Raw genomic sequence first — 27,834 nt, 5'->3', positions numbered from 1 at the left:
GCTTCGTTCAATAGAAGTCTTTCGAAGGCACACAGTATATCCTATACTATACATTTCGATGTCGTGAACTCTGCGTATTTCAATTGCTACACGAATCCCTCATCGGATGTATGCGGTCTTTTGTGCTGGCTTGGAAATGTATCCTGTAGAACCACTTTCGCCGATTACCTCCACCTCCCGCCTAAATATCGGTAAGACGAAAGTTCTTATCGTCCATAAGGATATAACCATTTGTACCTGTATCTGGCCGGACGTGGATAATACGCGAATGCGTAGACCACTGCAACAAAGAGCACAATTGCATGCAATAAAGTTAACATTTTTTTATTATTAACATATAATAGATATTAATTTATCACGAGAATCACGGAAAAATATATATATTAATTCTTTCCAATTTACTAAAAACTAATTTATTTTATGAAGATAGAGAAGTTATAGGTCGGTATTTACAATTGATTCTTATATTTAAGACCATCTTAAGTATAGCTTTAAGATATTTCGAATCACAGGGCTGCATTAGCATCTTAAGACATTATTTAAGGCAGTCTTAAAATATAGATGTGTGGATTATAAATATCTGTAGTTCTTCAAATAAATGTACACTAAACATAACATTGGAAGTATGTACATGTATGTATCAGATATAAGGCTGATATTTCATCCGAGAAATTTTTCGAGTATATTGATTGATTACATAGATTTTTAAAAATTTGAAAGAAAAAACAAATTTTTCTTATTTCAGAATAAAAAATCGAGAATAAAAGAGCTAATTTCTTTTTACCGGTAAAAAACTATTTTTTATCAAAATATTCTGAAAAAAGGATTCATTTTCGTAAATATTTATTCGTTAAAACACAATATATATATATATATATATATATATATATATATATATCATTTCGATATTATAATATTTAACATTTTTTTGTCTTTGTAACTTCAAATATCAATATGGAAATTTATTTACGGTGCCTAATTAATAACGCTTTTTCGAAATTGATCTTAACAATATGTATATCCATTTTAGTGGTTGCACTACATTTGTTTGTTTATGGTCTGTCTTTTCATAGAAATCTTTTGAATATAGCAACTAAATTCTAAAATATTAATTTAGCGTCAAATATTGACAGGAAATATCAAGAAAAAAAATTTTCGAGGCCAGATTAAAAAAACTTTTTTACTATCATATTTTTAACTCAAAATTTCTAGTTTTTTTTTAAATAATCTTTATCTTTACTCAAGAACTTCTCAATTAACATGCTTGAAAAATTTATCGTACGATAAATAAAATATTAACCTAATATGAGACTACAAGTTTTATTCCAAAGCAACTTTTGTTTTTTATTAATGAATAATTTTGGACATAGTCTGGAATATTTGTCCTCATGGGCATATGCAAGGGAGAGTAAGAGAGGACGCTCTCTAAATTATTTTGCAAGAATAAAGAATTAAATTATGAAAATTATTTTTACAATAAAAAATTAAACATTCATTGCCTAATTTGTAGGTCACATGTTATTTGTAAAAAAGTTTGTTGAAAATTCTCGAAAGGTTTAACAAGTTTTGCATAAAGATTAATTTTTTCCTTCTTAATTGAAATCCTAGATACGCCCATGTTTGTTCTATTTGTTCTGTTTTGCCTATCTTTCTAAAATTATATATCTTATATACCACATTGTATGAATTGCCAGAAAAGTATATATTTAATTTTAATACACACGTTTAGGATGGAAAGATATATTCACATTGCTAAATACGTCGATTTATGTATTTTCCATTTTACTATTTGAGAGATAAAAATTTCGGCTCTGAAAAATATTTGTTTCACTCCGTCATACCGTTGTAAGAACTTTTTTGGAAAAGGATTATTCACATGTTCGCCTACGCCGTTATTTGGTTCTACAGTCGATGGAACCTCTGCAACGACGCATAACGTGCAAGTCGTTTGGCGAACGCTCGTCTTTGGACATTCCTTTTACGGAAATTATCCAGCGTGTCGAAAGCCGAAGTCGGTATCAACGATCCTTGACTCCGCCAGTAATAAGCTGATGGCATCGGATTTAAAAGTGGCACCCTCAATGGGCCGCCCAAGCTGCCATGAAGGTGATTCATGAACTGAGGCTGCCCGTAAAAGTCCACGTGTGGCTGCAACTTGGGTAAATCAAAAGAGTCCGAATTGCCCAAGAGAGATATCTTCAAGGGTGCGATTTGCGGTTCGGTGTCTACGGACAGACTCGCGTACACCGACGTATCACTGTCGTCATGTGGCAGTTTGGACGGGTCCAGCAGAGAGCCGTGCGGATTCGGGTATTGGATTTGCTGTAACGGTGGGTATTTTATGTTCGGCTGGATTAATAGATTTGGGTCCAAGCCCAGATTCGGAAAGTGATGATGCGACGTGACCTGCGGTAGTTCAGGCTGTTGGTAAGCGCCGTCTTGAGCAGCAGGATTATCCTGTCCGTAGTTATGCGTTGGATTGTTGTAGTTTGTAGGATAGCGTTCCGGAACACCGTATGTCGAAACTGGATGCTGGGTGAGAGGATAAGAGTTTACGTTGTTGTTGGTGAGGCTGTCCTGGCCAGCTACGGTTTGATCCTTTGAACCAACACTACCTTTCGGCACACTGTTCAAGAGATTCTTGATAACGGAGCTTTTGGTCGAGTCCGGATTCTCTAATACCGCCACGTGCGTTTGTTGATCGTTGTTCTTGTCCAGGTCAGATTTCGTCGGTGTCACGATCAGCAGGCCGCCCTGGCCGTTGTCTGTGAACGTGACGTCTGTCAGTCTTGTCAACAAATTTATTCGGTGCTTTATAAGAGTGTTAAGTGTAAGTTCGTTAGTCAAGTTGGAGCATAAAAGTTGGTACTGTCGAGATTAGTACGTTGCGTTTGTGCCAAGGGTATTATAACGTGTCTGTCGAGCAAGTGCTAAATGTGAAACAACATGAACAATACAGTTCTAGATTCCCACAATACACTTACACATATTTGAAAGGAACTATTATAGGATTCGTTACAATACGATATAGTGCATGTATCATGCTAGATTCTAATAAATGTTGGACGTGGTACACTAAGAAAAATATTCTAGTTATGCCAACAAGAAATATTAGCAAAACGAATTCTGATTTATATCAATCAGAATTCTGATTATTGAATGTCTGGTTATCTCGACTAGAATACATTTAACTATATAAGTGTCTGATTTATTCTTTCTGATTAAATCTATCAGAATTATTATTAATATAACAAGATCTCTTTTCTAATGTACAAGTAAAATCATTTACTTTTTGTGTAATTATAAATTATAAAATATTAGGGATATGCAATTTCAGTTCGATTTTCTGAAAAATATATCTATCCGTTTTTTCACAAAAAATTCGTAAAATTAGACTTCGTTTTGATCCGTCTAGGTGTATATACCTCCTTAAAAGAAATTGGAAAAGTATGTCAGGAAACAGGTTTTATTATGTAGTTGCTGCCTCACGCCAACTTTCGGGGAAAGTGAAAGGTCGCGTATACATTCGTGTTGATACATTCATGGGAAAACATTCGTGGATCGTGAAACGAAATGTTCTTCCGGAAGGAGGACATTGACATTCACTACAGCGATTGTGCGATATGGAAAAGGAAATTCGAATGTCATCAAGCGAATCATATCAATACGCGAAAAGAAAGATATTGCTAAAATATCAAAAAATTTAGCTAGGCATAAATTAGAAAATAATTTTATTAGACTATCAAAATAATTATGTAGGACGTTCAAGCTAATTGCTAGATTATAAAAATATTTTTTTTGCTACATTGTTCATTATACTTGAGTTTCCTATATAATTATTTTAATGGTTCAAAAAAATTATTTTCAGATCTGTATATTATCCAGTTAAATTTTTAGATATTTAAGCAAAATTGTTTCTTCCGTGCATATTCCGCAAAAAAGTATCAAAATTCGATAAAAGATTGAAGATATCATAATTGTCAGATTCAACATTCGACAGCAAAATTTATTCGCGAAAGTAATATTCGATTCATTACTTCTTGACTAAAGAAATATATAAATGTAATTAGGAATATATCTCTTCCGCAATTTAATTGTTTCGAAAGAGAAATTAAAGGCTTTAAAAAATAATTGCTTATTACAACGTCGGAAATATTAGATGGAAGATATACTCATTAAGACTTCATCAACACGTAATTAAGTTAATTGTCGTTACCTCAAAAGATGCGAAAAACGGAATAATACTCACGGAACAACTCAAGGAACTTTGCAATATTACAATTACAGTAGGAATGTAAAACCTACCGTTTGATGGCACACCGTAAGTCTCGTGTGCTGAGAAATCATTAGACACTTCGGAAAAATCATCGGAGTTTGACGGTGGGTAGCTGGGACTGTGTTCTGTAATTTTATTAATTAAAAGTATTTGATAAAATACTATCATATATGAGAAGAAATAGAGATCTTACTTTTAATGAGATTAATTCAATAATTATATAAATCACGATATAATTATAAACGTACACTCAACAGTAATAATATAATGTCTGTATATATGCTGTAAAACACTTCATCATATACTTATTTATTTTAAAGCTTTTTTATCGGTTATAACATTCAATTGTTACATCTTTTTGAACGGATTCGAGAAAAGCGAATAATACTCATTGTTAGGTTTCGAACGCGTGATTGCCGGCTTCACGGATAATCAGTCGGCTTGTAAATACTAAAATGACTTTCTATTGCTATTTCTCGATAAAATTATATCTTTGATAAATTTCCACGTTTAATCGGTTGAATACAGCGTAGACAAGTAAGCGTACAATAGAAAGCAAATGCGTGAAGTTTTTAGTACTTTATTTGCAACGTATAATTTGCGTATGTATGTGCATGCAGATGTTCAATTTTTAAATAGATTTATAGTTGATTTTTTATTATCATAATGACAAGAAGTTCGACAAATTCTGCTCAGTAGAGATTGCATTTTATCTAGATATGAAAGAAAAACGGTCTTTTTTATTTAGGATTAAAAAATCAATTTAAAGAATAGTTTTTTAACTTTTTTCTATCAAAATTGTAAAAAAAGATACAGAATTAATTTTTTTTATTAAAATTAAATCTACATTATCTTGGATTATCGAGGGGAACAGGAGGAGACTTTATCAATAATTTTGTCATCATATAAACAATAACTCTTTGCGTTAATAAATAGCTTTTTTCAATATTTTACAATGTACAAACGAAATGTCTGCTTCTCATTTTAAATGGAAAAAATATTTACATTTTGTAAAACATAACTTTTATTTTTTTTTCTAAAAAAATATAGTAGGTAAAATATAGTTATAAAAATAAAATGTATAAATGACTGTAGTTAATATTTCAACCCACATTATGTTTTTTAGCTCAAAAATTTTGAGAAAATTTTTCTATGTATCTTGGTCACTCTATCGAAGTTTCAACTAACAGAAGAAAAATTATACTTTATATATGGTTATAACGGGAAGCAGAATTAACAAAAGAATTATTTAGAAACAAAAGTAAAGTTATTTTTTTTTTTAATTAAAAATGAAAAAATGAATAAACAGTTTGTGGAAATTGACTCCTGTGGATACACTCACGGCGATATTTAATGAGTTAATAATAGGTATATTTTTTTTAGCTGAGAGAAAAGGAAGAAAAATTGAACTTTTACACCAGTTCATTTTTCTTCCTTTTCTCTTCAGGAAGAAAAAAGAGGAAGAAAGATGAACTGATGCAAAAGTTCAGCCAAAAAGAACAGGCCTAGTATTTTTTCGAAACTGAATAGCGAACTCTAATAGCGAATTTGATTGGATACACTAGTGTACATATTCTACTTAACAGCACAATAAAGTATATTGAGAATTTCACGATTTAATCAGTTTTTATATTTATACTAAATACATATCTTTATGTTAATTTATGTACAAGTTTAATGTGTACCAGTGTTCACTGAATGCATTCAACCGAATTTGCTTTAAGTATATCCATGATCATTACTACTTCTAATTGATGAATGATTGTACTACATTGTTTCATTGTTTACATCTACAAGGTCTGTCCCAAAAGTATTCGACTTTCATATATCTTTGTCAATTCTCCCTCTCCTTTCTCTCTCTCTCTCTCTCTCTCTCTCTCTCTCTCTCTCTCTCGTGGAAAACAGGCATTCAGTAACTAGAAACATCAAGGAGTACCCCTGTTAAGCAGCATGACGTACGGCAACGGTATACACAGTTGTGTGAGCGTCGAAAATATTATAGTTGAAAACTCCTAGCATCGCATTTTACTATGACTGAGCGAGTCCAACAGAGAACTTGCATTAAATTTTGCCGAAAATTTGATCACATATGTTCCGAGACAATTGGCATGATGATAATGACTCTAAGACGAGTGATACAATACACAAATAATAGAGTGGTTTAGATTTCAAACATACGTTGGCTATGTCTCAATGTATAGTGATCTTCGTTCCAGCAAGTCTTCAACGTAAAGAACACCTGAAAACGTGGCAATCAACGAAAATCATCGTTTGATTGTACGAGAGTTAGAAGAGAACTTTGCAATTCCAAAAACTATTGTTTCTCGAATTTTGATTGAAAATCTAGAAATGGGTCATGTGTGTGCAAAATTTGTTCTACGAGTGCTCCGGCAAAAAATTGAAGTTGTCGAAAACATTCTGGAATTCATCAGAAAAGATTCTGAGTTGCTCAAAATGGTTATTACTGACGATGAAATATAGATTATGACCTTGAAACAATCTTTACAATGGACGAGGAGAAAAGAGTCTCAAAAAAATGCGTCGGTCGGAGCAATGTGAAGACAATATTCATCGTTTACTTCTTCTCGCCCAGAAAGGTTGTCACACATCACGAATGTGTTCCACAAAGTTGCACAATAAACAAAAAGTATTACTTGGAAGTTCTTAAACGATTGAGTGAAGAGGAAACGGCCGCATTTGTGGAAAACTTCTACACCATGATAGCGCACCTGCCCATTCATCTCATCTGATTCAGGATTTTTTGACTGAACACAATATCCAACTTCCGTACAGTCTAAATGTAGTTCCGTATCACTTCCGGTTATTTCCCAAGTTGAAAAATCCGTTAAAAAGCAAAAGATTTGACGATGTTAAAGAAATAAAACAAAATGCGACGAAGAAGCTGCTGGTTATCACAAAAAATGATTTTTAGTATTGCTTTCGAAAATGGGTGAATCGTTGGAAGATCATTGCTTCGAAAGGAGACTATTTTGTAAGCGACATTGTTTATATCTCTCTGGAATAGTTCTTTCTCATAATAAGCAAAAGTCGGATACTTTTGGGAGAGATTTCATATCTTTATACAGAAATCTTTTGAATGAATACGAAAATTGAATACGAAAATTGAATAAACAATAATATGATAAATGTCCAAAGAAGATACATAATCAGGCCTAAACAACTTTAAAAAAACCTTAAAAAGTCAGATTTTCATTCTGGCCCTAAAAATTTTTTAGGACCAAAGTAAAAAAACTGACTTTTTATTAATATTTTTATTAAAAGTTTCTAATTTTTTCGGTAATTTTTATCTCTAATTTACCAATATGTTGAACCGGTGGATGATCGTAGTAAGTCTCTGACGGATAAGGTTTTGATTGCGCATTGGCGGCCAAGTGTTTACCAAAGGATGTAATAACATCTCCTGCTTTACTGACAACTGTGCCTTTACCCGCTAACAAGTAGCCACCTCCTTTAACTAGTTGACCTTTGAGGGCCAATACGCCGCCACCTATTGCCTTGAGAGCTTGAAACAGTGTACTAAATATCACCTTCTTGAAATCCCATGGACCGAATGGCTTTTCTTCATACTGAAAAAAATAATGAGATCGAAGTAAAATTATATTACATCATTAGGTTGTAATTTATTGCGTAAGAAAATAAACATAAATGTTGAAATAGCGGAAGTGATATATCTTTTTCATCTCTGTCCATCGACATCCTTTCCCATTTAGTTTCTAATTGATGTATTAAATTGCTCGTTAGGCAATATAATAGCTTGACGCGCACCGCGATTTTCATTTCGCTGTATCGTTTACTTTAATTGCTATGCAGGATATATCGCGATATCCAAAGAGAAAAATCTTGATAATTACGAAGCAATTAGGAGCATGGATAATGGAAAAGGTGAACAGTGGATGAAGAACCAGTTGAGATTTCGCTCCTTTGCGGCAATGTAGATGACCTACATGTTTTCAATATAAACAACAACTTTTCTCTTTGCAATCGCAAAGTGTACTAATTAATTAGTATACTTTCTCTCTCTTTTTAATCTTTATATAAAAATTTAATTTTCTCTATACTGCTATTTTATTTTTTTCGTAACGTCTCTATTATTACTTATAATAAAATTTACTCCGATCAAATAAATACGAATGCAAAGTACACGACATTAAAGTTCATCGCGCACTGAAAGATAAGTGTTCTGATTTGTAATTATAATCATATAGTAAAATAATTATTTAAATTGTTAAATAAATTGTGTTTTAAAACTGAAAAATATTTCGGCATGCAGTTTGCAAAATCATATATATATATATATATATATATATATATTAGGTGTTGGAATTAATTCGTAGCGTTTTTTTAATGAAAGAATGTTATTTATTTCACATGAGCATTAAAAAATACATTAATGAAAGTACTTCCCATCACTTCCCATCTCTTGTAAAACGCTACGAATTAATTCCAACACCTAATATATATATATATATATATATAAATTCACACAGAACATTTAGGAACTAACAATAAGATCTGCTTTGACCGAATATAGGAATTCTCTTAATTAAAAATAATTATATGATTAGGATTATCCATTTTTTTATAGTTTATATTACTTTCTAATGATAGTAATAATAATTATATTTATTTTATATCATTATATTCACTGCAATTATTTTCTATGTTTTATACAAAAGCATTTATATTCTACATTCCATATTAAAAAAAAAATTGGTACTAAAAACGATACAAAAGTATGAATTATATTAATATGAGTTGTACAATATTTTTTTGCATATAGAACTATAAAATATAATTATTACACAGTACAACACATTCCCGTGAAAAAATCAAAAAGATTTTGAAAGTAGATTAAAAAAAAAATACCCGTCTCGGAATTTTATCAGATCAAATCATTAATGTTTTTTATGCAGCCATTTATCGTATTTGCTTCATATTAACTTTTTACAATTGTTTTAAATTATATAATAATTTTTTAAAATAAATAATTGATGTTTTTGCATGTAAAATTATGCGATGAGTTCGAATATAAAAAAACAACAACTAAGAATTATTTTTTTTTATATATTGTATTTTCAAATTTTTGTTTAATAATAATAATACAATTATAATTATAATTATTAATATAAGAATCTTGATCATTTGATTTGCCGTTTGTATGATTCTGGTTGTATCACGAACAATAGACCAACAGTATTCATCAAGCATGTGTTTTTTCCTTTAAAGCGTTTCTCAATGATCGCAATGTCTTAGTGAAAGCGTTCATCATGTTCATCACTGAATTCATCCAAATTTAGTAGAAAAAAATCCAAATGATTATGAAGAAAGTGTATTTTGAGCGACTTGTTAATTTTCATTGCATGAAAAGCCGAAATCATTTCAGCAACATTTTTTTTTGTAATTGTCAGCTTTTTTATTGCCCAAAAAATTTTCGATAACGGTTACCAAGTAAGTCAATACCGAGACACGAGAATGCTTTCCTAACATCTACTTTCAGAATCTTTTTGAATTTTTCATGGAAGGAAACCTGTGCTGTACAGTATTATAAAAAAACATTTGATGATACTTAAAAAATGTTAATGACTTGATCTGGTAAAATGTCGGGATATTTTTTTACATCTACTTTCAGAATCTCTTTGATTTTTTTTATGGATGGAAAAAAATCGATTTTTGTCGTACTGTGTTATTACTAACATTATAGCAGTATATAGATATAGTATAGTAACTATAAAAATGGAACTCCTAATTATAATTATAATATGTAATTGTATTATACAATTATTAGGTGTTGGAATTAATTCGTAGCGTTTTTTTAATGAAAGAATGTTATTTATTTCACATGAGCATTAAAAAATACATTAATGAAAGTACTTCCCATCACTTCCCATCTCTTGTAAAACGCTACGAATTAATTCCAACACCTAATATAATTATTGTATCATACAATTATAAATACGTAATAAATACTTTTCTCTCAGTCAATGCTTGAATAAAAATATCGATTACCGAATAAGTATGTTCCACTGTAGGTGCACCGTAAATTGGTTTATACGCCGTTTCGCTGCTGCCCGCTGATGCTTTTGCTGCAGAGCCGCTTGATGCACTCGCGATTCCAGTTAACACTCCGCCTGCTATGCTGGTCAGAAGACTATTGGATCCAACATCGTAACCTCTTTTTATCCTATTTTGCATCAACTCGGCATATTTCGGATCGGTAATAACGCTGATAGTTATTAGCTTTTTGTCGTCGATCCGCTTCAATTGTTCCGAGTCCGGCTTCGTTTGTTCGGGTAGAATCTCGGACATCTCCCAAGACACATTCTGATCCATATCGTCCTTTATCCCCTCTAACTGATTCTGATCCACCAAAGATTTCCATGTTTCTGGCACATTTGAGAGATTGGGTTCGCCGCGATTATCCGTAGCTCTTCGATACGGTTCTAATCGTTCCAGCTGTTCCGCGGCTTTCTTCAATAACGTCTCCTGATTGCTCTCTACGGTTTTTGATCGAGCCACGGTTACTGAGCAGCACGTTATTATCAAGAGTTCTGTCAGCTGCAACGCACGATAAAACGTGGGGAATTACAACTGATCCGTAAATTCGTCGTGTATTAAATAATTTTTTGTTATTAAATTAATATAAAACAAAATTATAAATTATTAAATATAAATTTACTACTTTATATAAAAATTTTTTTGTATTATTATTAATTCGGAAATGTTCAGGAGTTGCTCTTTTATAACGTAAACGATCACCTGCATTATTAAATTAGTAATTACTCATTTATATACTCATTTATCATCAAATTATACTCATTTTTAATCATTCATATAGATCCTTTACTGCTCAAATTAAATATGTCGTTAATTTAATTAAAACGAAAACAATTAAACAACTTAACACAAGAAATGTATTAAATTTGATTAAAATTTAATTTATAGTTAAATATATTAATATAAACTGTTTACTTTGAAATTAAAAATAAGCTATAATATGATTATAATAAGCAATTCAACTACATAAATGAATTGATTAGTGATTGTTTTTAACCTTCTAGAAGCAAATATTGACAACGTAAAATTAAATTTATAATAAATTTGAGGAAAATCTGCTATGCATTAGTTACACTTAGGATATACCATATCTACACAAACTTGCATAGACGCATAAATATATGGATAAGAAAAATTATTCAATTGCATTTCTCTTTTAAAGTTGCACATAAAATGTGATTAAATAATTTTCTTTTTGCATACGTTCATGCGACTACACAAGTTTGTTTAGATATACCCTAAAAAATTGAAGATGGCTAACTTGTAACGAGAAAACGGCTATTGAGAATTAGTTGTTAAAAGAGCGCAATAAATATAAATGTGATTAAAATATAATCATATGTCTAATTTTTCAAAAATAAGTCTATATGTTTCGGCTAACCTTTTAGCTATTCGTAGTACAAGTGATGATTAGACGAAGAAATGACATGCTTAATGATAATCTACCAACTTGATATCGGAAATATTTCCACATGAAGTGGAATCATACTTTCTTGGAGAGCAAAATACAACCAGTTGATTGGTTGGATGGAGCAAGAAAGATTAATTCTTCAAATAAATATAGCCCAGGAAAATTAAATTTTTTGTTGCTTTTTGCAAAATTGTTATAAAAGATTTGTTTGCGGGAAATTGTTCGAAATGACGTATTATACAACATACTAAAAATCCTGAACTTGGAAAACTTTCCAATTTCAAAAAACTAATTAAAAACGCAGTTTTTCAAAAATATCTCACAAAAAGAAAGTATTCATTTTATCAAAATAAAGATCATTATCAAAAAAAGCTGATAAAATTTCGTTTTTTTTTAAGGTCATAAAATCAATATTTTTCGTGACAGAATTTTTTAAAGAATATTTTATTTTTTGATATTTCTCTCTCTCGAGAATGAACCGATTTTTCATACTTTTTAAATAAAAATCTCGGATCTGGCTTTTATGAAGAAAATACTACTAATGAAAATTGAGGACTATTGAATTCCTTACAAAATCATTTTTGTTCTTATAAGACTAATACTTTCTGAGATACGATTTTAAGAATGTTTTCCTTTATTTTTTAACAAAACCTTTTTTTAAAGTTTTATGTAAATATCTTATTGTCAGATTCGGCTATTTCTATGCAAAAAGTACTTAGGGTAACTCTAATATACACTGAGAAAAAAATTTGCTTAAAAGAAAAAAATATTACTTGCTTCAAGAAAATTATTTTTTTGAGGGCTCCTTGGAACATATTTATTAGTTTTCAAGATGTTATATTTGCTTTAATAAAGTAAATATTTACAAGAAATAAGGAAGTTTGCTATTATTAACGGAAATATTTGTTAGGACGAACGAAATATTTGTTTAAATATATTGAACGAGTCCTGACTATATGAAAAAAATATCTTATAAAGAGAAATGAATATTTGCTCTAAAGAAATATTTTTTACTATCAATTATAATAATTTAGAGGGCGTAAGTATGTTAAACACTGGAAATATGAAAATAATAATAATCTGTAATATCTATCTCGATCAAGTTCGGCCAGCATTCTCTTAAGTACACTGAGAAAAAAATTTATCAATTTTACTAAGTATTTCTTTGAATAGCAAAAAATTCACGGTAAATAAATAACGGTAGATAAATAAAAAAATGATAATTGAATTAAACTAATAGTGATTGTATCTAGTAAACATGTGTTTACAATTTAACAAATACTCCGCTAGGGTTATTCAAAGAAATATTTATTAGAATTTAGTAAATTTTTTTCTCAGTGTAATGTCTTAAGATGCTAATACGGTTATCTGATTGATTGATGACATTTTAAGATTGTATTTAATGAGACAATCTTGAATATAAGAATAGATTATGAATACCGGCCATAGGAATAACAATTTTAACTTATCAGGAAACGTGCATGTGTATTCGATTTCTGATAGGGTGAAATTGTTTCCTTATTCCTCACTTCTAATTTCTTATTCTTTTTAATGTGTCTGCACTCTAAGCCGTCTGTATGTCAATCAAGCTTTGCAGTAATATAGATCACCACCAAGTAACGCTTATACAAAGCGTTAATCAAGCGCATATAATCTTTTTAGTGCTTTGCACGAGCTTCTATGCTACTGGGGGCAATTAGAATACCAAAGATATAATCTTGATTACAATAAATATTTGCGTTGATATATTATAAGTAAATGTTCCCTTGCCCTTTGTATTTCTTTCTCTCAACCAAATATTTCTTTCGTAGTCTACAAACTTGAAAATTATTGAGTGTCTGACATTTAACCAATATCAGAATTTCGGCATATAGAACATTAGGAGAGAGAGAGAGAGAGAGAGAGAGAGAGAGAGAGAGGAGGGGGGGATGCGAAGTAGACTAAGGAAATACGACTTTCCACCTCTCCCGTCTTCTGCCAAGTGGCTTTCGCTTTCCACGCGATGCAAGATTTACCTAAATGAAAAGCCATACGCAAGGGAGGAAGTGAGTTGAAACTCATTTCGCGTGAAAAATCGTGCGCCCTTTGACAAGTGGTAGGTGGAATGGAATCATCGACATGTAGGCTGCGTTCCACTTAACACTCGCAACACTCATGAGCATCGTTTGTCCTTGTTTAATATTTGACAAACAACAAGGATAAAATTCTACGAGCGTTTCGGACGTTAAGTGGAACCTATAGTACTGGATGGAGCATGCGGTGAAATTTCTTTTGTCTTAATGACTTAAAAAGAGTAAAGTAAATGTTTGAGCACGGAACTACATTATTGTCCTATCGACTTATGTTTCAGGAGAGGAAGAACAGTAGTATACTCTTTAAAGTTAGAAGTCATCACAGAGATATTAACTGATATTAACACAATAAATATAATGGTGCATATTAAAATCGGAATACATTTGTATTATATTAGATACAAAATAAAATTAAGAAATATGATTTCTACATGTGACTTATGTAAAACTAATACTCTGAATACAGATGTATCAACTCATTCGTAAGTAAAATTAACTTTTACAGTTATGTATAACATATGGAAAGAAATTAGATCAACAATTATATAGTTACATTTATATTATTTATAAACGTGATAAATATCTTATATCTAATTTCCTAAGGAAATTTAAGGAAATTGAGACATTTTTTTTAATGCCTCTCAGGCCCCTTGCAAGATTCACTACTACCCAAACATCATTCTATCTCTTTCTGTCTGTTTAGTTGATTCCGATACTATGCTCCAGTGCTATATGTCAATGAGTGAAACTCACTTTGCGCGGAAAGTCGGCCCTTGTCAGGGGAAAATGTGGGGTGGGACTCGTTTCGCGTGGAAAGTCGTGCGCTCCTAGGCAGGGGGCTCTCGAGGTTACAAGAATATACAATGAAAAATTGGGGATTTCATTTAAAAAATTCAAAGTGACCCTTACCTTCACCTTGACAACGCCACCAAAGGTCAAATCAATGATTCCATATCCTTACCCTCACCTTGACAACACCACCAAAATTAATGATACCATCTTATGTATCCCTCTCAATATATTATGTGTCCCTCTCAAAGTCACAAAACATTTATCTCTAAAAAAGGCACTCTTTTCGAATTATCAACATAGAAAGATTAAAACGGCCTTTATATTTGAATTGAATAAAATAATAAAATTTTCTGGTATCATCTTTTAAATAAAAATATAACAGATATTTGTATAAACTTTTTAATATCTAAATTTTAACACATTAATTTTACAAGTTATTTAATTTAATTCTGACACTACTAAATCATTTATTAATATGACACTTGATATTAATTTTGAAACAGTTGTTTCTCTCGAATATTTCTCCGGAATGAAATAAGCGAAATAATTTAAGAATGCTTAAGAAAACTGCATTCTAAAAAAAGAAAAAAAAAGGAAGCAACTTTCTTCAATAAGATATGTGAATTCTGAAATATTTTAAGGGGGGGGGGGAGGTATAAAAATTATTGTATATAAAATTATATATAAATAAAAGAATTTTTCACATGATCAGATCCATATAATTTTGTAATATTTAAAAAAATTTTTCACATTTTTGTATGAAATTTAGAATATTTCAGAATTTACGTATCTAATTAAAGCCGCAGCACAAACCTTTACTTCTGTAATGTTAGCACTTCATTTTTGAAAAAATTAACTTTTCATTAGAATTCTAAATGCACCCCAAAGAATTTTTGTCTAAAATAAAAAATAATGCACCCCAAAGAATTTTTGTCTAAAATCAAAAATAATTCCGGCGAATTAAGATAAAAAAACCAATAATAAATACTTGGGATGTCAACTTTACAAAACGCACGAAAAATCGCGATATCTTCTAAAATATTGATTTTAACGCCTTGAGTCATAATAACTTGTTAGCACTCTTAAAGTGCTATCCACGAGTATCCGGAACTGTCGATAGAACTGCTGTAACATTCAAAAATTTTTTATGCATCAAGTAATGAAATATATTTTTTGGTCCGACAAAAAATTGCAAAATTCCGAAAAGTTCTGGAGTTCCTGTTTAAAATAAAAAATAGTTCTAGCGAGTTAAGACAAAAAACCTGGAGTGCCAACTTCACAAAACGCATAACGAAAAATCGCGATATCTTCTAAAATATTGATTCTTGTTCTTCGAATAACTTTCATCAGAACGTTTGAAGTGCTACCCAGAACTGTCGACAGAATTGCCGGCACTTTTCACCCCTCAAAATGGCGGACGATTACTTTATAAATCTGTGACTTTAAATGTCGCAACAGACGAGTCCCATCTGCTGTTTAAAATGTGAAGCGAATAACATTTCCGAGGGCGATGACGTATCTTAAAAATTTGACATTTCGGATTTTGCATCACAATATCTCCTTTTGTAGAATACGTAAAAAATAAAAACACTTTAATTATATAATTTAAACCCGAGTTGTCCATTGAGACTGCTCAGAATCGATCAACTTCTGAATATTTAATTAAATTAGATTAAAAAGAAAGAAAGGAAGTAAGTAAGAAATTGAGGAAAGAACAGTCAATACATGCTTAGAAGAAAATTGAATTCTTTATTTTTTGGCACTTGCACATAACGTAAAAACTATGATATTATGGCGATGTGTAAACGTCATGGTTCCTTTTAATACCTCCGCTATTCGGGAAAAATTATGATTTTTTGGAATTATTTATTCAGTAGCTTGCCGTTACATGATATAATACATGTTGGTATATTATATACCTATATCTCTATTTATTATCCTAAGTAGCACAGCTAAAAAAATGATTATATGCGCTTCTTTAATTGTTAACGCTTTGTAAGCGCTGTGTACTACTTGCCTTCCCAGACAGCACATGACATCATGATATTCTATTTTTTTACTGAATGTACTATGATCATACCGAAAAAACTAGCAATGTTAATGTTTAGTAAAATATCGTTTTTTGTACATTGTCAAGATGTATTAAATATAATAACTAAACTTCAATTTTGATACTAATAATAAATATACTGTTATTATATCGAACATATCCAAAACGTCTCTAAAATATTTTTGCGTTATCTTTCATGTATATTTATAATATATTTTCAGAGTAAACAATTAATGTCGAATGCAGACTCGGTAAAAAATTTTGTATGCATGAATACGTATAAAAATGTATAAACTTAAACATCCATAAATATTCATAAACATGTATAATTATATATGAAATATGTCCATACATGCTTATATTTCTTCTTTCTTTTATAAAAATAATAATAATAATGTGAAAGCATAAAAAATAATTAAAGGGATAATTTTCGCATTGTTTGTTAGAAAAAAACAAGTTTGGAAAAATGTAAAAATTGCTCATAACATAATTATGCATAATTTTATATATAATTATACGTAAGTAATTTTTTTACATTTCTTCAAACTTGATTTTTTCTGAAACAAATAGTGCGAAAATTACCTTTTTAATTATTTTTAATATTTTCACATTACTATTATTATTTATTATTACACTAAAAAGTAATTTTACAAAAGAAAAAAGATATATAAACATGTATGGACATATTTCATATATAATTATACATGTGTGAATATTTATATGTGTTTATGTATATTTATACATATTTATACATATTCATGCATAAATTTTACCTGGAAACCAACTCTACCTGCATCAGTGATAATCTAACCTCTATTCTGTTACTTAAATGATTTTCTTGTCGGATCGAAATCTGTGTCGAAACTTGAAATTCTTATTTTCGCGTAATACTATCTCTAAAAAAATCGTCACATTATATTTAGGCCGACATTCATAGTTCTTTCATTTTATGATCGTCTTGAGTAATGCTTTAAAATGCTAACACAGTTCTGTGATTGAATGTAGTGAAGGACTACTTATCCGCGGCGGACGCATTCAGATGCTGTTCTTATTTGAATATTTATGCTGAAAAGTGGTAACAAATATAGTTCCTGCACACTAGACATGGAAATGCTTGTCATGCGGCAAAATGTAATGTCGTAGCTAATAAGCTTACAGCTTCTTTACAAACATGTTCACTAATAACCTAATTTTAAATCTAATATACAAAAGTGTTGAACAAAAATATTGACACAGAGAATGCTACTATAAAATAAAAGTATTTTCAAAGATTTAATTCTCCGAAAATACTATTTCATAATAGTAATCGCGTGCCAATACTTTCGTTCAGCATTGTATACACAAGTATGTGCGCAAGGCTGTGTATATGTACATGTGTATGTGCATGCATACTAGAGACATCACTATGTACACATAGATACTATAGAGATGTACTGGAGATATATTGAAGACATACTGATACATTTCAGAATAACTACGGTATATCACTAGAAACTCCTTGCGAAAGTACGGGATATAAAAACGTGGACATAGTAGATTCTGAAGAAATACTCTGTACATCACAGATACGTCTCGAATATCTTGATGATGTATTCAACATATGTTTACGATATCGTTGTAATGTTGTTAGAACATAGATGGCAGTTTGGATTAATAGATCTGCAAGGGACGTTCCAAAGAACATTCAGAGGATATCCTTATGTCCTTAAGAACATATTTGTCAGAACGTCTCTCGAATAAAGAGTGCTATTAGAGTGGATATAATACATTTTTACTGTCAAGTATTTTGAAACGTTTTTGAGGTATATTTTAACATTTAATTACACTTACTTCCTTATTCTTTTTAAACTTGAGCGTATTATTCACACGAATATTCCATTTCACAAACAATGATTGATCCACAAAAAATATTCCATATTTTTTTATATTATTACACAACAATGATTGCGTTCAGCAGAGAAAGTAGTTCAATACAATTGGTTTTTGCTTTTGTTCTTTATAGATCTAAACGTATAAACTCATATTGAAGAATTTTACAACAGTTGTAAAGCTACTTTCTCTGTAGAACGTAGCCATCTCTACTCTTAATTGCAGTGATGGGGTAAAATACTTTAAAAATCTATTTAAATACATATACAAATACATGTGTGAAAATGTATTCATATGGAGATACTGATATTTTAAAAGTATTTTCAGGCACATATCAGATACTTTTAAATTATATATTTTATATTATATTTCATTGTAATAATGGTAATATTTAAAAAATATACTAAATAAATTACCAATACCAAAAGTACACAAACCAAACATCCCTTTCAGACCGATTGTCAGCATCATACACTTCCCGACGTACAACTTATCCCGTTTCCTAGCACAAACACTACAACCCTTCACTGAAAAATTCGAATCACACATAATTAATGCAACGGACTTCATACAAAAGATCCAAAAAATCCGATTACGTTCCACAGACCTGCTTGTAAGTTTCGACGTAGAATCCCTTTTCACACAAGTCCCAATAAAAGACACATTAAACATAATAAAGGCCTCACATGAAGTGACCTCTCCGACCTTATTCCGCTAATAGAGCACTGCTTAACAACCATTTACTTCTCCTATAACAATCAATTTTATGAACAAACTTTAAGAGCGGCAATAGGCTCTCCTATTTCTCCTGTAATCACATCTTCATGGAGCATTTTGAGAAAGAAGCTCTCAGGAAAACACTCAAAAAATCAGAAGTTTAGTTCCGTTATGTAAACGTTATGTATACATTCGTGATACGGAGATGGCAGAGCCTAACTCCGTAAATTCCTTATTTTCCTCAATCAACATCCAAATATCCACTTCATTAGACATAAAGGAAAACGGAAAACTCTCCTTCCTAGATGTTCTTGTCTCTAAGAAAGCTGACGATACCTTAGGCCATCAAGTATAGAAAACCAACATACACAGATAAATACCTACATGCCGAGTCGTACCACCCAGCGCAAAAACATTCACTTATATATAGAGCTTTCATCATCTCTGACAAAGAACATCTACAGAACTCAATCACTTAAAATTAGCCTTACAGAAAAACGGACACGACAAAAAAAACATAATCAAGACAATCAATAAACATGCAAACAAGACAACGGTCTTTGACACACAATCAGATGAAAGGATCCTATCCATTCTTCCATATGTCAAAGGAACAACAGATCAGATTGGCAGGTTAAACAAACACAATATCTGAATTATCTTCAAACACCCAAAAAGATAGGTCAAATCCTAAAAATCATCTCCACTCAGCTTCGCAGGAGTATACAAAATACCATGTTCTTGCGGGCAAGTATACATTGGAGAAACTGGGAGAATGGTCAACTACAGATAAAGGACACCAACGTGATGTCAGGCTAAAACGTCACGCAATCAGCACTATCAGAACATCGAAATAGGACATCAAATACTGTTTGACAAAATGACCACAATAGCTAACATTACATCATACTTTCCAAGAAAGTATAGAGAAGTCAGTATGGAGAGATACAAAAACACTCTAACAATCTAAATAGAGATAATGACTACAACATAAAATATGAAAAACCATTCTCCCGATTATTGAAGACTGACCGATTCCCTCACCTTCCCCCTCACAATTCGCTTTTTTCCCTTACCATTACCAACAAGTAGTGTAATATAAAAAAGAAACGACCCGGAGGAACAGCTCAGTATCAGGCTGTTCCTCGCTGATGAAGTGGACTTCAATGTTCACGAAACGTTGGCATTCCAAGTATGGATCTGGACGGAGGAAACGCATAATCTTTATATAGAAAGCACCCGTGGAAGTCTCAAGAATATTACTAAATAAGTTGTTTATTAATCACTTTTGATTTCCCAGTAAATAGATTGATATGAATTAAAAATTGCAATTTATTTTAATTTATCCGAGTTCGCATTTTAGAGCCTGGAGCTGGATTGAAATGAATTGAAATGAATTGATATTGAGGGCATAAATTCGTTCTGTTTATAAACGTTTATAATTCTTTCTTTATAAATTGAACAGTATTTTTATATTATTCATTTCGATCGAAACAAAAATATTCCTCAATACTATACACGGTTCAATACTGTACTTGGATATAAATAATTTGAACATAAATTCAGGGCTTACATATTTCCGTGATAACTTTTATATTTAGAGCTTCCACATACAAAATGACATAAGCTGTATAAGCACAGCATAAGATTGTTGAACCAATAATCATCCGACAAAAAGACGCTATGTATTGATTTGCATAATTTTTGTATGTGTATGATGATTCTTAAACAAAAGTGCATATTTTCGTAATTTTTAACTGTGATGTATTTACAGTTTACAAACAGCTACGTTGAAATTTATTTTTTTAATTGAATTTAAACGAGACTGTTCTTATTCATTATTTTGAACTGGAATATATTCATGGCTTATTTATAACATAAATATTTTTGGACTTAAATAGATAGAAATACGAAATGTGCTATTTATTGCATTAAATTTGAATTTATATTCATATTATATTATCTTTTAATTGAAATGTAAATTAAAATATAAAATGTGCTATTTATCATGTTGAAATGTTTGAATGATTTATGTTTGTATTATTTTATTATCAATAGAGTCTTCAATTATAATATTTTATTTTAACGAACGTAGGAATACTGCTACAATATTGTAGCAATATTTTATGAAATATTGCAATCTTTCAAAATAATATTGCTGCAATATATCGTACTAATATTTAACAGTGTGAAGTAATGTTTATACCTTAATTAAGTTCTTATTATTGATTATACATTGTATATTATTTTCAACTTTCATTTAACAATATATTATTGATTGTTCTATTATTATTATTTGAGATCAATATCATTTGTATATAGCTGATCACAGAAAGGTTTCGAAATGCAACTTGCTCACCACGAGTGGTTCTTATTTGGATCTAACTATTTATGTTCAATCATTCTATGAACAAAGCGAGTTCTGAAATTCATTGAAAAAAAAGTGTTGCAACCTTTCTGTGACTGTACATAAATTTATTTAATATTCTCTAAAAAGAAGCAAGAAGACAAAAATATAAGTATAATGAAGTTTTAATTAATGAAGAAAACTGAGCTTCATTTTCTTGTTGCTGGAGTGTAAAAATTATCTCAGATGACTATTCTCGGGTTGAATGTAATAATGTACGACGATATCAGATTAATGCTTGCAGAGCTCACAAACTACATTGTCGTGGTTTAGGGAAGTCTGTCCGATTCGTTAAGCGTCGTTAACTTTTTACTACAGTGCATTTTGAGGGTCAAGTGTTGATTTCCGAATTGTTCGAGCGTGGAGCATTAATGTGAAGTAGTAAGTAGAGCGATGCCAGGTGAAAGTTATGCGACTACCGGCAATTCAAAGTGCGCTCACCACGGAGATCGCCATACATGACTTGAGGCAAAAACGGCAATCTCCCGAATACCGATGATTTCACACTGATACCACAACTGAAACTCTAAGTTAATTAGCGATAAAATTGAAGTTACGCAATATACTATTATCTGCAGAACAATCATGTTTCTTCCGGATTTTGATTCTCCCACCCCCCCCCCTTCTCATTCTCTCTTTCTCTCTTTCTTTCTCTCTCTCTCTCTCTCTCTCTCTCTCTCTCTCTCTCTCGTGAACGGGAATCTCGTGATTGTTAATCTGCCAAATGGAACAAAAATGAGAACAATTCTGAATTATAAGATGAATATAATGAAAAATAATGAAATTGACTACAATTGACTGATCTACGTTTTATAATAGTCGTAGAGAATCGTCCCACTTGAATGAACGAGAGTGATCATCGTAACCTTGATCTTGCATGTGTAGAGTCATTGGCTGACCTAGTTTGTTCGTAATCGTTTGCTGCGTGTATTCTTGACGATTTCTAAAAAACCGGTATAGCGAATGATTGTTATAAAAAATTTAACTTCCGTACTGAGGACAAAATCGAGCCTTTCAAGTAAAAGCTATTCTTATAAAATAGAGGTAAATAAAATGTGCAATGCTTTTTAGCAACGTATGAATTTTTTGTCTAGATTATATCATCCATTTGTCAACTTTTTCATCTTCCGTTATGTATCTAATATCGAATCTTCATAATAGTTGGAAAGTGATCTAATTAGAAAATATATCATAGAAGAAGATATGAAAATAGCATAAGTGTGAAAATTAACTTTCCAGTACTTTCGCAATCAGCTATTTTTAAATTTCTAAGACGTTTCCGAAGGAAGACGTAAAGAATATATCGCGGAAAAATGTAAATCTTTTTCCTTACAAATAAAAGCTTGGCGCTAGAAAGATCGGCATACACGAAATAAGATAATCAGATTTGTTTATTCAAATAAAAAATTAGAGAAAAATTATTATCAAATGAAATTTAAGTTATAAATATATATATATGCGATGTGAAGGGTTAACATTGCGAATTAAAGTAATCAAAATAATTAGTTGAAATTGACAGAATTGGGTAAGTTACCTTTTTTTAAAACTAAGTTAATATTTAACTTAGTTAAGATGAAAGTTAATTCATAATGACGTTAATTAAATTAAAAGTTAAGTTCATGAAAAAAAGTAATAGAAAAGTTAAAAGTTAAATTTGTTTTATTTCATAATTTCGAGTTTAACATTTTTTTTAACTAAATTACAAAACTAAGTTAAAAAATTAACTTTTTTAACTAACAAGGAGAGATTTACATATGCCATTATCATATCATATGGATCTTGATTATTTTTATGATTATTCTAGAGCATCAAAAAATAATCTTTGTAAAGCAATAAATTGCACTTCTATGTATTTTTCGAGAAAATCGTGATTTTAGCCTAGGAAAAGTGTTATATATATGGACATATTTTATATATAATTATTTAATTATATATATAAAATATGCCAATTTTTTATATATTAGGTGTTGGAATTAATTCGTAGCGTTTTTTAATGAAAGAATGTTATTTATTTCACATGAGCATTAAAAAATACATTAATGAAAGTACTTCCCATTACTTGTAAAACGCTACGAATTAATTCCAACACCTAATAATTATATAGAATTATATATATTTATACATGAAACATTTTTTCCTAGGAAGTCTTGACAATGGATCGCTTTCAAATCTTTTTATTTTTTGTTTAAACCTAAATGAAATATTTGAAATTATTTAAAATTAGAAAAATACATCGAATGTATAAGCATATAATCTAAGTATAGGATCCATATAAAGTCAACTACCCAACTCTGATGTTAACTTTTAAAAAATCAAATTAAAAATTAATAGTTACCAATAAATATAACTAAGTAAAGTTAAAAAGTTAAGAGTAAAATATAACTAAATGCAATTAAAATTAATTAACTTTTCAACTTAACTTTTAACTTAGCATTATCCAACTTTGGAAATTAGCATAGAACTTGCATTATTATAGAAAGTGAAAAAATAAGCGGATTTCAACGTTCACGCTATAGTAATTATTTCTTCACGGCTTGCAGCTGAAGACTGCGGAGCTATCGCAAATAATTTTCTTCATTCTTACACGTGTGAAACTTGTGACAGGTATATTGAAGAAAGGTTACGGCCACGCTTTGTAGAACTTTCACGTGGATGAGAATCAAAGTGCCTTACTCTCGAATGGCGTGAAATCTTCGAATGATAACAAAGAATTAATGATCAAGGGAGAAAAATAAATGTAAGAGATCATTAATAATTCAAAGATTATGGGACTTTTCAATTGCTTATCGCAAGATTTGCAATCTTTGCTGTTAATGCGAAAAGTGAGTAGCGAGAGATTAATGATGAACACATGCGGATTAAATTAATATATTAAAAATTGTGAAAATCGAACTTCTTTCACTTGAAGCTTCAGCATTTATTGGCACTTCACAAATCAGGATAGACGAACAGAACGTTTATGAACTATATATGATAGATGAAACGCGTACCTTCATACTTAACTTTCACGATATACCGGTGGAATGGTCACGGCACTCTCACTACACTCACTGACTATGGCTATGGAATATATCCTCTTTTTATATCGACTCCCACTTTGCCGATGATCAAGAAAGTGACATCCACCATGGCCGGATTGCGTTTGCCAAAATTGACGCTCGTTTAGTTGTGTTGCAACGCGTAAGTTGCATTGTGAATTATAATTAAAATTGTACACTCCGTATGTATAATTAATATTATATTATAAATAATTAAAATGGAATTAATTATTTATTTAAGTAAATAAAGTAATTATTAATTAATAGACTATAGACATTTTAATGTAAAAACAAATTGTTTCGGTTTTAACTGCGTATTTTTCTCACATTATCAACTTAATTTTTAGAATCCGACCGAAACTACATTCCGACCTCGGGCTGAGAGTGAAAACGAATATTCAGTTGTCGTTCAATTTCGGTCGAAAACGAAGAGAGAAAAAAGAGAGAAAGAGAGAAGTTAACGGAATCACATTTTTTTCAGCCGGAATCGAAATCGACATTTTTGGATTAATTTTACAAAGACCGTATGATTTTCAGGAATCATGAAAAATTTATGCCCTCTTTAAAAAACAAGATTTTATTCAAATATCTAACTGCAATAATATAATATAATAATATTGCATTCTCAATTTTTAAAATAATCAAATCACAGTTATTATTAGATTTATACATCAAAGTTTGTACTAAAATTGTCTTAAGTTTAATCAACGAGTTAATAATGCAAATTGAACAATTGTTTTTTTTAATATTCACCGGTGCGTTGCAACTTGTACATACAGTTGTACTTACCCATGGAAATTTTCTTTTTATTTTGACCGAAACCGAAATCAAATCAAAACCCTGATTTTTGACGAAATTGATCAAATTAAAACTGAAATTTTGGTCGGACTCTATTGATTCTACATTAAATACAGCAGAAGATTGTTTACGTTATATTGTCTTACAAATCAAATTAATAATTATTTAATAGTTATTAAACAATACACAAAGGAAATATTAATATAAAATTGAAATTTTTTGATTTTAACTCTATACTTCTCTCTCTCTCTCTCTCTCTCTCTCTTCTTTCTCTCTATCACCAATTTAATTTTATATTAAATCTTAAGATTGTTTCACGTTACATTATTTTTTATAAATAAAACTCGAAAAAATTAAAAATAAGAATACATTAGAATAATAACAATTATAGTAATAATAAGTATTTTATTCTTCGTTGTTCAAATTTTCTATTGTCTTGATGATTAAATGCAGAAAGTATCTAATTAAAATATATGACTTTGTGATCACTAATATATATGATTTACAATCTTAATATATTATATAGTTGCATTAATCCTTCGTGGACCAGCGATTCCGTTTGGAGTCATACTTTTTTTATTTTATAAATTGCTCAATTAATTTTTATGAAACTTGCTATGAGGTAATTTGATAATGTTTTATTCAGTTTATTCAAATTTGAGATAAAAAATTAAAAATGATGAATTCGATATGGTGATCAAAATTTAAAAAATATTTGATTATATAATAAAACTCTGTTTTAAAGAATTCCAAAGAATATTTAACGTCAAATTTTTTATTTGAAGGTCATTAATGCTATGTAAATAGTTAGTACTGATTTCTAAACTAACTTTCATATTCTGATTATAAATCCTATGAAAGAATTTTTTCATGAAGATTATTATTCTTTTAAAATTTTTGATATTTTATATTACATTTAAACTTTTTATTTTTTAAAATTTGAATTTTATAATTTTGAGACTTCTTAGAATCAATTCAGCGATTCCAAAAACCCTTAAAAAGCAAGATTTTAATTAAAATAAATTACTTTGTTTGAAAACTTTGTTTGAAACCGGTCCCTAAAGGGTTAATAGGTATTCTTAATACGATCAAGTAAAAATGATAAATAAAATTATAATTTGAATGTAACATTGTGTTTTAAGGATGTGCTACAAGACAAAGATGCAATAATACATTCAAATGATATGGAGATTACTTAATTTTTCATTGTATCCGACTGACGAGTGGATCCGTTCATTTGCTTTCCTCGATTTCCATTGCGCTCACATAAACCTGTCACGAAGCAAGCAGACCGAAATTTGCTGAATGTAATTACGCGTCGTGTGCACATTGCGAAGTGCGTAGAAAGGCGGAAAAGGAAGAATTCAAGATATCGTTTTTGATAAAATTCGAGAGTCCAATCACGCGAAGGAAAGTCTCCGGATGAAACGCGTATTGACTCTTCGGAATATCGATCTTGCTCATTAATGACGTTCGTCTTTGCACTGAGAAAAATGTTCAGTGCTTTTGATCGAAATTAACTGTTCTAGTGTTTTCTCCGATCAATTTTGATCAGATTCAAGATTATCCGATGAAGTGACAAACACCTTTATCCGATTACATGTAATTTCCGATTATATGTGAACAGATTATGAACCATCATGTGCCTATCCGTTAAAATTTTATCGGATAAACCTACAACTTGATTGATCATTAGACTTAGAGATATTTTATCCGATCAATTGAAAGGGGCTGGCCAATCACAGAGTTGTTCATGTGATCAGCGACTATTTCCATAGTCTCTTTCAGATGATGAAAAAAATATAAGATGAAGTACTCCCGTGGATGCTTAGTAGGAGAATGAATTTGAGTAACATTTGATTGGCTGTTCCAGTATAACCTATTATACGTAGGGACTCTATTCTTGAAAAGTATCGCGTACGAAAAACTAGGAAAATGCTACAGTATACGTAACATATACTGTAATATTTCCCTAGATTTTCATATACGTTTCTTTTCAAGAATAGGGGCTTTGGAAAGTGCATATTGGAGAACATTTGATCGGTTATTTCCAATATTGCTATCGCCATTATGCGCAATGTTTCATCTCATATTCTTTCCACCATGATCTCTCTAGGCTAATGGCATTACTTTTATGTTAAGGTCAAGCGAATACGTGTCTCTAGTGCGAATATCTATTTGATTTTTTTATTACATGTCTCTGTTTGATATTACGCATTCGTTCTTATTCTTCACTGCATTATCCTTGCAGTATCGAAAAGAAGTGTGTGACAACGAAATTTCTCAGGATATAAGAACAGACACTTGAACTGTTGACACTTTGAAAGTT

General features: G+C 30.5%; 1 protein-coding gene across 1 annotated transcript; it reads right to left on the bottom strand.

The window, feature by feature from the left end:
* Positions 1-207: 207 nt before the first annotated feature.
* LOC105154979 (uncharacterized) lies at positions 208-24,831 on the bottom strand. Its single transcript, XM_087412610.1, has 6 exons — positions 24,660-24,831; positions 10,304-10,852; positions 7,596-7,863; positions 4,306-4,401; positions 1,842-2,765; positions 208-280 (listed from the first exon to the last, which is right to left on the bottom strand). Exons 1-5 carry the CDS (start codon positions 24,663-24,665, stop codon positions 1,903-1,905), a joined length of 1,782 nt encoding a protein of 593 aa, XP_087268736.1. The 5' UTR covers positions 24,666-24,831; the 3' UTR covers positions 208-280; positions 1,842-1,902.
* Positions 24,832-27,834: the final 3,003 nt, after the last annotated feature.

The sequence above is a fragment of the Acromyrmex echinatior genome, chromosome 13 (assembly GCF_024713525.1).
Source record: "Acromyrmex echinatior isolate Ae372 chromosome 13, ASM2471352v2, whole genome shotgun sequence".
NCBI lineage: Eukaryota > Metazoa > Arthropoda > Insecta > Hymenoptera > Formicidae > Acromyrmex > Acromyrmex echinatior.
The sequence above is the reverse complement of the archived record's forward strand: the minus strand, read 5'-3'. Positions and strand labels throughout refer to the sequence as shown.